Source organism: Canis lupus, chromosome 33 (genome assembly GCF_048164855.1).
Source record: "Canis lupus baileyi chromosome 33, mCanLup2.hap1, whole genome shotgun sequence".
NCBI lineage: Eukaryota > Metazoa > Chordata > Mammalia > Carnivora > Canidae > Canis > Canis lupus.
Window position 1 is genome coordinate 5181221 of NC_132870.1, and position 15103 is coordinate 5196323.

The window sequence follows — 15103 nt, forward strand, 5'->3', positions numbered from 1 at the left end:
GGACACTATGCAAAGTGAAATAAGCCAGTCACAGAAAGACAAATACTCTATAATTACTCTTATGTGAGGTATCTAAACAGTCAAATTAATAGAATTACAGAATGGAATAGTAGTTGCCTGGGACTGAGGGAATGAGGAATTGAGGAGTTAATAATACACAGGCATAAAATTTCAGCTGAGCAAGATGAACAAGCTATAGAGATCTGCTGTATAATATTATACCTGTAGTCATTGTAGCTATAGCTAAGGTATTATACACTTAAAAAATTATTGAAAGGGTAAATCTCCTGTTAAGCATTCTTACCACAATAAAATATTTTTTTTAAAGAGCACTTGTTTTAGCTTCTGTAGTCTGGGTTTAAGACTGTATTCTAGTATTAACTAAGTATGTTAACTTAAAAAATGTAATTATCTTCTCTTGGCTTCAGATTTTTCATCTATATAATAGGAGTAGCAATAAATAATATGTAGGGCTCTTACTATAATCAAATTATCCTATATGGATAAAGGAATACCATAGTGCTGTTGCTTATTAGATACATCTGCTCAGATGACTTTTTATGACATATTTTTTATATCTCTTGCCTCTTTAGGATTTTGTTTTCTCTACTTTTCCCTCTTCATACCATAAAAAACACACTCAAAATATTCCATCTTAAGGAAGGAGGTGGTACCTTAATTTTTTATTTCTCTAGTATTATCCTAGTTATCTTGTTAGCTTCACAACCAAATTCTTAAAGACATTATTTTTATTCTGTAATCTGTTCTTATTATCCCTTAAATTCTCTACAATCTAAATTTTGCTCCCACCACTGTAACTGCTCTTCCTGTAATATCTTTTTGAGTACAAGTTTTGATGGACTCTCATACCTCATATAATTTAAGAAGCACTGGCACTCTCATCTTTCTTAAAGTGCTCTCTCATCATATATGATCATCTCTTCAGTCTTTCAACAAAATAACTTTTTCCAGATTCTTTTTGATGCTTCAGATGACTGTTTTTAATTGTCCTTTGCTGATTCCTCTTCCTTCCCTGTAAGACTGATGTTCCCAGATTTCATTGTTATCTCTATGTTCTTCTCCATTGCCCATCTCAGCCACCTCTTTGAATCATTACCACCGTTGCTTCCGAATCTGTTACTTCATCTTAGAAAACTCTGTAAAGTTCAGAATCTCATTTATTATCTATTGATTCAGTTAATGTGTATTCAGCATCTACCATGCATCAGGTATGGGCTGAGAGGAGGTATTGGAATAGGGCAGTAAAAGCACAAACTAAGATCTTTGCTTTCATTTTCTTGGATGTTTCACAGGAATTTCAAGTTCAACATCTCCAAAACTGAACCTCTCTTCTCCCCCCAACTCCTTCTTTCTCTTGTATTTTATATCCTGGTAAATAATTCTAACCACTAAGGAATTCAAACCAGAAATCTGAGAGTAATCCTGTGCTCTCATTTTGTTGACATCCCCTTCACAACATCAAATCCACTTTTTAGTATCTTTTAAATCCAGTCCTTCATTTTTATATATAAGTACACTTTAGGATCACCTGGGCTCTGCATGTATAAAATTTGATCATTTTGTACCTACTTCATGGGGTTGGTGATAGGATTAAATGAGATAATATATTCACTAGGCTTAATACAATATTCAGTACATGGTAATTATTGAATAAATGTCAGTTGTCCTTATTAAATACTAATAATTATCAGCCCTTAGGATTGACATGGAAATTTAACCTGTTTCCCATCCTTGCCTAGAAGAACAAAAGTATTGACAATCTAAATTGCTCATCAAAAGTACCTTGTGCTATACAAATTAACTTTTTTAATATAAAGAGTTTATACATATATACATGTATACAGTCTGCCTGAACTTTAATAAAGCTTTTAACTTGAGATCTGAGTAACAAGACGGGAATGTGTGATGTAAATCATGCCACTGCAAGCACAGCTATAACTCAAGCATTTTATTGGAATTATCTATATCTATATATCTCAGAAATAATTATTTAGGGAGACAAATAAAAGGTTTAGAACCACACCTATCTCCTCTATTCCAACTTAGCAATCTTTTAACTGAACAGCCAGTAAGATGAAGGTCAAATTATCTTCTTTATTATGGAATTTGAGAATATAGCTTGGGTGCACAGTCAGATTGGCTACTAATACTTTCACTACTGAATTGAATTTATCACCACTGCTATAGGCTATTACCTTACCATTACCCTACTGGGGGCTGAGCCTACTATGATAAACTGTACTTTGGAAGGCTAGCTAATGTAAGGACCAAAAGAACCATGAATTCTCAGCTCCTTTCCTCTATTCACCAATCATGGAGCCATTCTTGCTCTCTTGGGGAGGACAGACTAAACAGACAAAGCTGGTTAGAAAACCACTTTTCCTAACTGAGAAAGTGCCTCAGAAAGGGAAGATATTCCTGTCTTGGCCATAGGAAAATAGTAGGAAAAGAGAGAAAATAGTTCTCATTAATATGCCCCCAATGATGTAAATATATGGTCAATGTAGTGAGTTCTTCCTAAGTATTGAAAAACTTGAAGGTAAACATTACGTTTTCAGATAATAGCACAAAAATTGATGCCCCAGAAAACACTATAATTCAAAGTGGGCTTAATCAATGAAATCTACTCTTTAAAAATGAATAAGGAATAATAAAAGGCAAAGCAACCCAGAAATAGGATAATACTAGGCATATCAGAAACATGTTAATATGTGAAGATATTAAGATAATATTAGGAATGTGCTAATAGGAATAAAATATGTGAAATTAATATAATTTTTACAACTCATATTGCAGTATATTAATTTTTGACAAGTAGGTATAAAACAAGACATGGAAAAAATAGGAAGTATCCATAGATCAAGCAAAAAAAAAAAAAAGGATAAAATGAAAGCAATGTTGAACAGTAGAAAGAACACACGTGTGCTTTGAAACACACAAATCTGGGTTGAAATATTAGTCCTATAACATATTAGTTGCAGGGCCTTATCAATGCCAGTTGACCTCCCCTAGTATCCTTGCCTGGTTTGTGAAATGGGGGCAACTTCATATGGGTGTAGCGCTAGAATACGTCACATCATGCTGGCCTATGGTAACCTCTCACATTTACATAATTTCCTCAATCCCTGGGAAACATATTATTGGAAAATACAGCCTGAAAGAAATGATTAATTTGTTTTGAATGAAAAGAGGTGACTTAGCTTGCCTTCCAGTAAACAGTCTCTTAATACCCTGAATACTCTTAAGACCCTGAAGAATCTAAGTTGGAAGAAATACTTCAAATTGCATCACTTCTCTTCTTGACTCCCTGGGGAATATAATACTAATTCCTAGTTCCTAGAGTGTTAAAACCAGGAAATTATGCAACATTGTCATAAATGTGTATTTAAATAATTTGAGAATGATTAAATCTAATCTTTTTTGCAAGAATTTTAATCACACAGGTGTCTTACATTGTTATATAGACTATGATCCAGTTCATCTATCTTGAAACTAAACTGCCCCAAATATTTTCTGAAATGTATTTGTCAATTTTTGTTATTATATAATATTACATATTACCTATATTAATGCATATTAATTTTTAATATTTATTTTTCTAGCTTTTACAACTGGGACAGTCATATTGCTGTTTGTAATTCAACTCCCAATTATCAAGTGATTGCTGATAATCCAGAAGGCTTACTTTTCAAATACAAAAGAGACAGAAAAATTCTCAATGTGGACCCAAAGGTAAGACTGCTCTTACATTTATATATCCCCCTGAATTTTATTGTATTTCTACAACTATTATTAAAACTATTATTAAAATCTATTAAATATTTGACATTCTTAAGTATTTAAATCTAGAAATAAAGGACTATGTTGAAACATAGGACATGCATTATTCTTAAAGAAACTCCAAACCTAATCAATTATCAGAAATCAATAAGGAAGAGTTTGAGGGGAATTTAAGTAGAACTCACAAGTGAGAATGCTTCTTCCAGCCTACCAGCAAAATTAGATTCAGGAAGTGGGCAATGCATTTGTGGGTTCTGATCCTGGAGATGTCCAGTACGTTTTGCTCTAAGTGGGAAGATGAATCATTTACAGAAGGGACACTCTCACCTCACAATTCTCAGAATTCTAACATCCCTTTTTATATGTGACTAACATTGAAATACACTCTTAGTGTATTTTTAAGTGCTAACTTAGAAATTATATTTTATTTAAATATTTTAAAGACATGTCCCATGATATTTTGAATTTGTTCAAGGACAAATTTTTACATCTTACATATTTTAAAAAACTGTGTTTGCATCATGACTTTTAATCATGACTTCTCATGTGTTTGGGGGTGAAGGTTAAAGGTTAAAACTTTACTTAAAGTCATAAGTACTGGGATCCCTGGGTGGCGCAGCGGTTTGGCGCCTGCCATTGGCCCAGGGCGTGATCCTGGAGACACGGGATCAAATCCCACATTGGGCTCCCGGTGCATGGAGCCTGCTTCTCCCTCTGCCTGTGTCTCTGCCTCTCTCTCTCTCTCTCTGTGACTATCATAAATTTAAAAAAATAAAATAAAAAGTCATATGTACTTGAGTTACTTAAGTATTTTTTTAACTTTTGGAAGTCATGTTATTCATATGACAGCATCAGTCTAAAATACAAATTAAAAAAATATTCCTTCATAAGAAAAAAATAAGAATTGTATGATATAATGGGGATAGAAAAAAACAAAACAAAACAAAACAAAACAAAAAAATAATGGGGATAGAGGCAAAGATAGACCAAAGGAAAATGACCAAAGATTTTCCAAATCTTTTTAGAAATTTAAAATAAAAAAAATGATTTTTGTTTCATGTCCATTTAGTACAGTTTATTACCCTCCCAAAAACGCTGAAAACTACATGTTCAAAGAATGAATAAATGAAATTCTGTAGTAAGAAATGAATTGTTGGGACACCTGGGTGACTCAGTGATTGAGCATCTGCCTTTGGCTCAGAGCATGATCCTGGGGTCCTGGGGTCCGGGGATCGAGTCCCACATCGGGCTCCCCATAGGGAGCCTGCTTCTCCCTCGGCCTATGTCTCTGCCTCTCTCTGTGTGTCTTTCATGAACAAATAAATAAAATCTTTAAAAAAAAAAAAAGACTGTTGTCTACAATCAGATACAATTCCAAATATCAGAAACTCTAACACAGTGACTTAACAGAATTGAAGCTTCTTTCTCTCCCATGTATGACTCTAGATTGTCAATCTTTCAGTGGCATCTCCACAGTCATTTAGGCCAAAGTGGCCTTCATTCTCATGGCCCAAAACAGATCTCCAGCCAAAACAACCACATTTCAGACAGAACCCATGGAGGGATTTCAGAGGCTGCAAAGGACAGCCCCTTCAGTGACTTTTAAGGAAGTTTCCCAAAAGCTACCACACAAAGGTTTACTTATATTACAAAGCAAGAGCTTAGTCACATGGCTGTGTCTATCTACTATCTACATGGAAGGCTGGGAAATGTAATCCTTATTCATCTGGTCATACATTTAGCTGAAATCAGAAGTTCTAGGAAAGAGAGAAAAGAGATTTGGGTAGACAACCAACAATTTCTGACACAACATTATTTCCTTCAAAAGAACACTACTCTTGGGGCACATGGGTGGCTCAGTAGGAGGAGCATACATACAGCTCTTGATCTTGAGATCATGAGTTCAAGCCCCATGTTGGGTTGTAGAGATTACTTAAATAATTTTTTTTTAAAGAACACTATTCTTTTTTGGTCTCAGGTTTCTCATTGATAAAATGAAGGACTGAATCTGGATTATCATGGATTTATGAAAACTGGCACATCTTCTCTCTAGTTGTACCTCTTTCCTTCTCACAAATGGGTGTCAAAATTGAGGCAAAGTACTGGAAACCTAATAAATCACATTCACAGAGACTTTTACTCTTAAAGGGCTAAAGATAAGACACAGGCAGAGGGAGAAGCAGGCTCCATGCAGAAAGCCCGACATGGGACTCGATCCCAGGTCTCCAGGATCACGCCCTGGGCTGAAGGCAGCCCTCAACCACTGAGCCACCCGGGCTGCCCAAGATATAAAATTATTAATGGCTTCATTAAGATGTGTGAAATAAATTTTTGAATTAATTTTGAATGATATCACACTTAAACTACTTTAGGGCTCTATTTTAACTGAAGGCATATACATACTTCAAGAATGTATGTCATGAATTACAGTTTTTATAGTCTTTATGGAATCATTATTGAATACAAACTGTTACTTGAACATAGTTTAAATAACTAAAACACTGAAATCCTAAATAATCAAACATGAGATTTCAAAGATTTAGTCAGCAATACATAAATTTTAACATTTTCTTCTTTGGGGGAGGGAGGTTTTCATTATAATTCCATTATAATTCAAAAGATTCATGATGAGTCTGAAAGAAAGGTATTTCCAAATCCTGGAGAAAGAATAAGAGTTTAGTTAATTAGTGATGAGAGGAAAGAATTATTAAAAGAATTAATTATAGACAAATCATTGGGTGGGACACTTGATAACATTTAGATACTTTATTTATTTAATCTTTCTTTCAATTTTACATTTTTTGAAGATAAGAACTTACAGCTGACCTACTAGAAAATAATCCTGGTTTCAGCATCAATAAACACAATTCTATGCCTTACCTTACAATTAACTGGCTTCCTGGCCTTTCGAAATTCACTTAACTTCTCAGGGTTTTCACATTCACAAATGGAAGATGTGGGTGCTTTTGTTTCCTGATCTCTAGGGTCCTTTTACAGCCCTAATTCTCAGAGATTCTGACTCAACTGGTCCCAGGCATACATTTTTTCACAAGCAGCCAGTGAATTCTACTATAGATTATGAACCACAATTTGAGAAAAGCTTCTGCCTGAAAAGACTATAATCTCAAGAGATCTGGCACTCTGTTTTCAAACATTTGACTTCAAATAATATATAACACATATATTTTAATTTTCATGGACTAGGTATGAAATTAGTGTGTATATCTCCTACATAACTACTTACCATCTTCTAAGAGCCGTGATCCTTTTATATTTCAGGTACCCCATATAGCATCTCTTACAGACCTACAGAAAAATAAAAAATAGGCTGTCAGTTTTTAAAATTACAAATGCACAATAAGAATTGCATTTTTATACTTAATGTTTTCATTAATAATTTTATTTGAAATTCTTCCTAAAATGAACACCATAACTTATAATACTATAAGGTGCTCTAAAATACTGTAAGAACAACCCAACTAAACTCTCCTTTTCCTTTTCTTCAAGTAATCTCTTTGAAATATTTTACACTTGAAATTTTAAAAGGTCAAGATAAACAAAAGGTGGAAACTATGATAAACAGGATGTCTTTCCTTTGTACAACACAGATGTAGACTCGTTAATTCTGAAAAGTGGTCCCCATGAAACATAGTTGTTTGTGAATGGTAAGAGTGGAAAAAAAATTGTGCAGGTCTTAGAAAGAGTAATATGAGTTCATTGGTTAAGAAATTCCAAATGCAATAAGAGTTTGGTTGCATTGAAAATAGGACCACTGGCTTTCACTTCCCTGCAGCTGTAAAACATCTGGAACAAATAAAGCTAGTTTCTATTTTTGAGTGAAGAATGCTTGTCTGAATGATTCACACCCACCAAAATGTTTCCAGTGTATTATCTTTAGAAGGATTGAGTGGAAGAACTTTGCAATCACTCCCTACATTATATGAACAAATGAAAAAAAATAGGCATTTTTATTTTGCTTTTAAGAAGCATTGACCATGGGAGAGTTTCAAGTCTTAGAATAATATAGGTGGTCTAAAACCTTTGTGACCTAATCAGAGAGACAGATTGTATAGAACAGTTAAAAACTGGAAAGATCTTCCTTAATGGCACCAGCTTTTCTCCCCTCCCTTCTTCCATTCACTAAATGAGAGAGGTGAGCTCATCACCTGGAAGAATGCCTGTTTAATAGACACTTAATAAGTATTCGTGGAATAAATAATTGAATGATCTCCTCCTAACACACAAAAATAATACTACACTAATTAAAAGTTGAGAAGTAGATTATGTCACTGATACTTGACATAGCAGTGATAGCCGGAATGGGAATAGACCTCATTCTATATCGATCCAAATAAGTCAGGAGAAAAATTGTGGGAATTTATCAATGGAAACAGCCAGTGTAGCCATAATTTTAAGTTTTTAAATGTTATGCAGAAATCTTAATTTTGGTATGTGCTTTCAAGTCTTGTACAAATCCAGGAATATATAATTTAAACCATCTCAAATTAAGACTTTTGAATTAGAACATGTTTTTGAGGGGTACCTGGGTGGCACAGTCAGTTGAACATCCGCCTCTTGGTTTCTGCTTAGATCATGATCTCTAAGTCATGAATTTCAGGTTTGGGGATGGAGTCCTGCATGGGGCTCCCTGCTCAGCATAGAGTCAACTTGGGACTCTTGCTACCTATACCCCTCCTACTCATGCTCTTTCTCTCTTAAATAAATAAATAAATATTTTTTAAAAATGTTTTTGATTTTTGAGTAAATTGACTCAAACATGCTTAATGACTTACTCAAAGTCACATAGTTCATTATTAGTAGAGTCTAGCAATGGAGCTTAAATATAAGTATTATGAGACACCACAAAAGATCTAAAAATGAGTAAGAGTTCAACCTTTCCCTTTATTAAGTTTATAATAGGGATATAAGAAATATAACTGCAGTATAAAGCAGAGAATGATATGCTACCAAAAAGAGAGAGAGAGAGAGAGAGAGAGAGAGAGATGCCTTGGAAATTCAGTGGAAAAAAGAGATGATTTTTGATCTAGGGTAGGAGCCAGTGGAGAGGGGATGGTGAGAGGACAGCATTGGATAGTTAGGTGATAATGGAGGAGGTAATCTTTTAACTGACCTTGAAAAATGATTAGGAGTTGAACTCATAGAGATGGAGAAGCAGGCAATACCAGGAACGACCCCTGTTAGCAAAGATAAGGTTGATGGGGATAAACCAAAGGAAAGCCTAAGTAGCTCAATTTGGCTGATGTATTGGCTTGGAGAAGGAGTGCTATGGGAATTAAGCATGGAATGGTCATAAAAAGGCTTCAGTGCAGGACTGTTAAGGATCTTGGACTAGACTTAGTAGGAAATGGGGATACACCAAAGCTTCTATGCATGGAAATAACAAGATGAAAGTTATGTTGGTCTTGGTTTACATTTTTGGGGTTTTTTTTAAGATTTTATTTACTTATTTATTTATCTGGGAGGTGGATAGAGAATGCACATGTGAGCTGGGTTTGGGGGTGGAGGCAGGGCAGAAGGAGAGGGAGAATCCCAAGACTGAGACTCTGGGCTGGGCACGGAGCCCCACGTGGGGTTCTATCTCATGCCCCTGAGATCATGACCTGAACTGAAATCAAAAGTCAGATGCTCAACTGACTGAGCCACCTAGGCCCCCGAAAGTTATGTTTTAAGGGGATTAGAGGGACTAAATTAGGACAAAGTAGGGAGGACAAACAAGAGAAGATGCTAGCATAACTATTATCCAGGTAAAGACCAAAAGAACTAGAACTAGAGGTCCTGCGGTAATTAGCAAGTTTCTGAGTTGATGTTTTTACTATTGCTACTACCTGATCATTCAGGCAAAGGCAGAACTTAGAGAATGCACATCTATCTGGAAAAAGTAATTGAGAGGTCTCACTTTATCCCAACCTTCAGGAATGAAAGAAATAATATGAACTAGTGTTGGATGAGTATAGCAAAAAAAAAAAAAGGTGAGCTGAATGAACATCAGTAAGTCTATTGCCTCTTCAATCTTCCATCCTCCTTTTCCTCATCTGATGTTTACTGAGTAACTAATAGGCACTGTGAGGTATAAAAATGAATTCTAAAAGTGGGCTTCTTGCTCTTAAAAGGTTTACTAGTTAATTGAAGGGTGGGTGAAAATACAATATGCATAGAAATGGCAAGCTATCAAGTGAGCTGAAAGGACCGAGGGAGATCTAAAGAATTGAGAGGAGATACAATTTACTCTGGACATTCAAAATGAGTTAATGAAAGAGATAACAACTGAACTGGATCTTGAGCATGGGTATGGTGAGGACATGAGGATTGGGGTAGAAGTATTCTGGTAGGCGGGAACCTCACATACATAGATGAGGAAGCACCAAGTGTGAGCCTGCATGGAAAGGGAGAGGACCCCTTTTGGTTAGAAAGGAATTGTGAGCGTGGGCCAGCTGTCAAAATCACCGAGGAAGCTTTAGAATATATTTTGGCTATCCTCATCCCCAAAGATTCTAATTTAATTGGTCCAGGTGGAAGGCCTGAGCATCTGTACTTTTCAGAAGCCTCTCTGATGATTCTAATATGTAACCATGGTTGAGATCAAGGTGTAGGAAGAAGAGGAATAGCAGAGAAATTCAGAGAGAAAATGAAACTCCAAGTGTGGAAGCCAAATCCAGTAGGCTTTTTGCCATTCTACACAGTTCAATGAGAATCTGTACCATTTGTATCATGACTTAGAATCAGAATTTCTGAGTACAAAAATGGATAAGCTGTTTTGAAAGGAGGTGAAGTTATTGTTCTGTTGGCTGAACTTCATTAGTGTGTAAAAGAAAATCAGTGTGAAAAATATGAAATTCCATAGGACGGAGTCTTATTGTTACTTTGTTTAAAGTCTAATAAAGTCCACTTGAATATAGTCACTTGATAAATGGCTGATAATAAACAAGCAAACGTGTTAAAAGATCTAAAAGATGCGTGGTTTTTTGGGAATCCCTGGGTGGCTCAGGGGTTTAGCGCCTGCCTTTGGCCCACAACGTGATCCTGGAGACCTGGGATCGAGTCCCACGTTGGGCTCCCTACATGGGGCCTGCTTCTCCCTCTGCCTGTGTCTCTGCCTCTGTGTGTGTGTGTGTGTCTCTCATGAATAAATAAATACAATCTTTTTTTTAATTTATTTTTTATTGGTGTTCAATTTACCAACATACAGAATAACCCCCAGTGCCCATCACCCATTCACTCCCACCCCCCGCCCTCCTCCCCTTCTACCACCCCTAGTTCGTTTCCCAGAGTTAGCAGCCTTTATGTTCTGTCTCCCTTTCTGATATTTCCCACACATTTCTTCTCCCTTCCCTTATATTCCCTTTCACTATTATTTATATTCCCCACATGAATGAGAACATATAATGTTTGTCCTTCTCCGGCTGACTTACTTCACTCAGCATAATACCCTCCAGGTCCACCCATGTTGAAGCAGATGGTGGGTATTTGTCGTTTCTAATAGCTGAGTAATATTCCATTGTATACATAAACCACATCTTCTTTATCCATTCATCTTTCAATGGACACCGAGGCTCCTTCCACAGTTTGGCTATTGTGGCCATTGCTGCTAGAAACATCAGGGTGCAGATGTCCCGGCGTTTCATTGCATCTGTATCTTTGGGGTAAATCCCCAACAGTGCAATTGCTGGGTCGTAGGGCAGGTCTATTTTGAACTCTTTGAGGAACCTCCACACAGTTTTCCAGAGTGGCTGCACCAGTTCACATTCCCACCAACAGTGTAAGAGGGTTCCCTCTTCTCCGCATCCTCTCCAACATTTGTGGTTTCCTGCCTTGTTAATTTGCCCCATTTTCACTGGTGTGAGGTGGTATCTCATTGTGGTTTTAATTTGTATTTCCCTGATGGCAAGTGATGCCGAGCATTTTCTCATGTGCATGTTGGCCATGTCTATGTTTTCCTCTGTGAGATTTCTCTTCATGTCTTTTGCCCATTTCATGATTGGATTGTTTGTTTCTTTGGTGTTGAGTTTAATAAGTTCTTTACAGATCTTGGAAACTAGCCCTTTATCTGATACGTCATTTGCAAATATCTTCTCCCATTCTGTAGGTTGACTTTTAGTTTTGTTGACTGTAGCCTTTGCTGTGCAAAAGCTTCTTATCTTGGTGAAGTCCCAATAGTTTATTTTTGCTTTTGTTTCTTTTGCCTTCGTGGATGTATCTTGCAAGAAGTTACTGTGGCCGAGTTCAAAAAGGGTGTTGTCTGTGTTCTCCTCTAGGATTTTGATGGAATCTTGTCTCAAATTTAGATCTTTCATCCATTTTGAGTTTATCTTTGTGTCTGGTGAAAGAGAGTGGTCTAGTTTCATTCTTCTGCATGTGGATGTCCAATTTTCCCAGCACCATTTATTGAAGAGACTGTCTTTCTTCCAGTGGATACTCTTTCCTCCTTTATCGAATATTAGTTGACCATAAAGTTCAGGGTCCACTTCTGGGTTCTCTATTTTGTTCCATTGATCTATGTGTCTGTTTTTGTGCCAGTACCACACTGTCTTGATGACCACAGCTTTGTAGTACAACCTGAAATCTGGCATTGTGATGCCCCCAGCTATGGTTTTCTTTTTTAAAATTCCCCTGGCTATTCGGGGTCTTTTCTGATTCCACACAAATCTTAAAATAATTTGTCCTAACTCTCTGAAGAAAGTCCATGGTATTTTGATAGGGATTGCATTAAACGTGTAAATTGCCCTGGGTAACATTGACATTTTCACAATATTAATTCTGCCAATCCATGAGCATGGAATATTTTTCCATCTCTTTGTGTCTTCCTCAATTTCTTTCAGAAGTGTTCTGTAGTTTTTAGGGTATAGATCCTTACCTCTGTGGTTAGGTTTATTCCTAGGTATCTTATGCTTTTGGGTGCAATTGTAAATGGGATTGACTCCTTAATTTCTCTTTCTTCCGTCTCATTGTTAGTGTATAGAAATGCCACTGATTTCTGGGCATTGATTTTGTATCCTGCCACGCTACCGAATTGCTGTATGAGTTCTAGCAATCTTGGGGTGGAGGCTTTTGGGTTTTCTATGTAGAGTATCATGTCATCGGTGAAGAGGGTGAGTTTGACTTCTTCTTTGCCAATTTGAATGCCTTTAATGTCTTTTTGTTGTCTGATTGCTGAGGCTAGGACTTCCAGTACTAAAATACAATCTTTAAAAAAAAAAGATGTGTGGTTTTTATTAGATGTAGGAAATTGGTGAAACAAAATGGCACTATTATAGAATAAATCTTTCTGGATCCATCCTGAGTGTCACAGAACCTGGAAGGCACATCAATGCAGACTGTGCATTAACTTATCAGAACATATTTCTTTTCTTTTTATACATCAGTAATCCTCACTGTACAACAGGGCACCTCTAATTCAGACTTGTCCTTTTGAAGATCACAATTGTTCAAACAGAAAAATGTGTTTCTTCGGAATGCAAACTGTTATCATAGAACTTTTCATTGGTGTCCAACCCACAGTGGCTTGAGTAGAAGTGATTTTTGTCAATTCATATCATATTTTACCTTCCTCTCTCCTCACACTGGCCAATCAGAGCCCTAAACTCCACCCCAAGTGATTCAAACTGAACTGGTCTGTGGTGAAGCCCAGGAATCTGTATTTTATAAATGTATCCCTAGGTGATCCTAAAGATTATCTGGATTCAATATCCATTGTTTTGTTATTAATAAATTAGTAATAGTTTATTAGCTGTTGGTTTCATCTTATACCTTACATATGTCCATAAAGTAATCCAACTCCACTCCTCTAAAACAGGTTTTAATTCAACATTCTTAATTGTAAGTAGTCTAAATTACAGATTCCTGAGACTGTACAGAGTAGAAAGTTCAGACTGTATACCAAAGACTTCTGGATAACCTCCCCAGTAACATAACTAACCACATTAGATGCTTCCAGGAGCAAATTGCTGCTATTTTTCCTCACGTGGATCATTACAGATTGAGGTGATGGTAACCATTCATGCTATCATGGTCTCATTAAGAATCACATTATCAGTTAGGTTTGTCCAGAAACTCAAATGAAACAATATATGCTACAGAAACTCATAAAGCAAAGACTGAAACATGTGGCAGGAAACTTTTCTGGTCACTTTACCATTGTATCTCCAGTACTAGCATATGGTAGATGCTCAGTAAACACCTGTGGAATGAATAAATTGAATATTAAATATTTGCTAAAGAAATGAATAGTAGAGCCAAAAATAATCCTGGAAACTTTTGAGGTTAACTTTAAAATATTTTGGGATCTTATGCACTAGAAACATATGTAGAGCTAATGCTATTTTTAGCTGAAAATTACCAGAGTAATTGACTCTGGTGCTTTTCCCTGCTTGGTAGAGGAATTAAACCTGGAGGTTCTCTGCTGAACTTTGGAGTGTTGATATTGAATAGTATCAGGGCAATGATGAAATATTAGGTCCATGAGTGAAAGAGAAAAAATATTTTTATTATTTTTAAAAATAAATATATAGCATCATTGTATATTATGCAGTTACAAAAAAAAAAGACATTCTACTTTCTTGTTCTATGAGCAAAAGAATAGGTGAACAAAGTTTAGAATTAAAAATAACCTCCACTGTTGGCAAATCGAACTTCAATAAAAAAAATAAAAAGATTCCACCAACAAAAACATAATTTTTGTTTCTTTGATTTAGAGGAAGATTCTAGTGGTATTTTATCATAGCTCCTCCCTGTTTTGTTCCTCCCAAGCAAACCCCACCCTTTGCTACTATTAGGAAAGGTGTTAATTGCCTCCTAAATGCTGCCTCCTGGTTCACTGACTACATTAAAATAAATCAATTTCCTGCCTGGGGCAGGGTTGAAATTGTTCCTCTCAAAATGGAGACCCATAACATTTCTACACCCTTGCTGCAAATGATTCCATTTTAATCTCTTGAAGCTCCACCCTCCTAGTGAAGGTTCTCAATTTTACAAACCCTCTTTTTACAGAGCTCAGGTATATTTTCTGTTGGACATTTAAGGAAAACAACAAACAACCCATACTGAAGAGAAACCTTTTAATCAAAAATATGGTTTCTTCGAAGTCTCCCACACAATGTTCCCTCAAACCCCACACAAGCTTGAATTAATGGAGCACGGGATACTGAATTACCCTACACCACTCTCCTGGCTCCTAGATTTTCCTCTGAGGCCTCTTGTAAACCTTACATTTTAACTGTGGCACAGGCCTAGTTACTAGGTAAAGCTGAGGCTTTGCCAACTTTCTGGTTTGCTGCCCAAATTACTG

At 36.2% G+C, this 15103-nt stretch overlaps 1 protein-coding gene across 16 annotated transcripts in view; it reads left to right on the forward strand.

Moving 5' to 3' along the window:
- CFAP299 (cilia and flagella associated protein 299) overlaps window positions 1–15103 on the forward strand; it is a 628121-nt gene that overhangs the window by 561867 nt on the left and 51151 nt on the right. For all 16 annotated transcript variants that reach the window (XM_072810634.1, XM_072810641.1, XM_072810643.1 and 13 more), the window contains one exon: window positions 3624–3753. In XM_072810634.1, the coding sequence (XP_072666735.1) occupies window positions 3624–3753 (130 nt within the window). The remainder of the gene's footprint in view (window positions 1–3623; window positions 3754–15103) is intronic.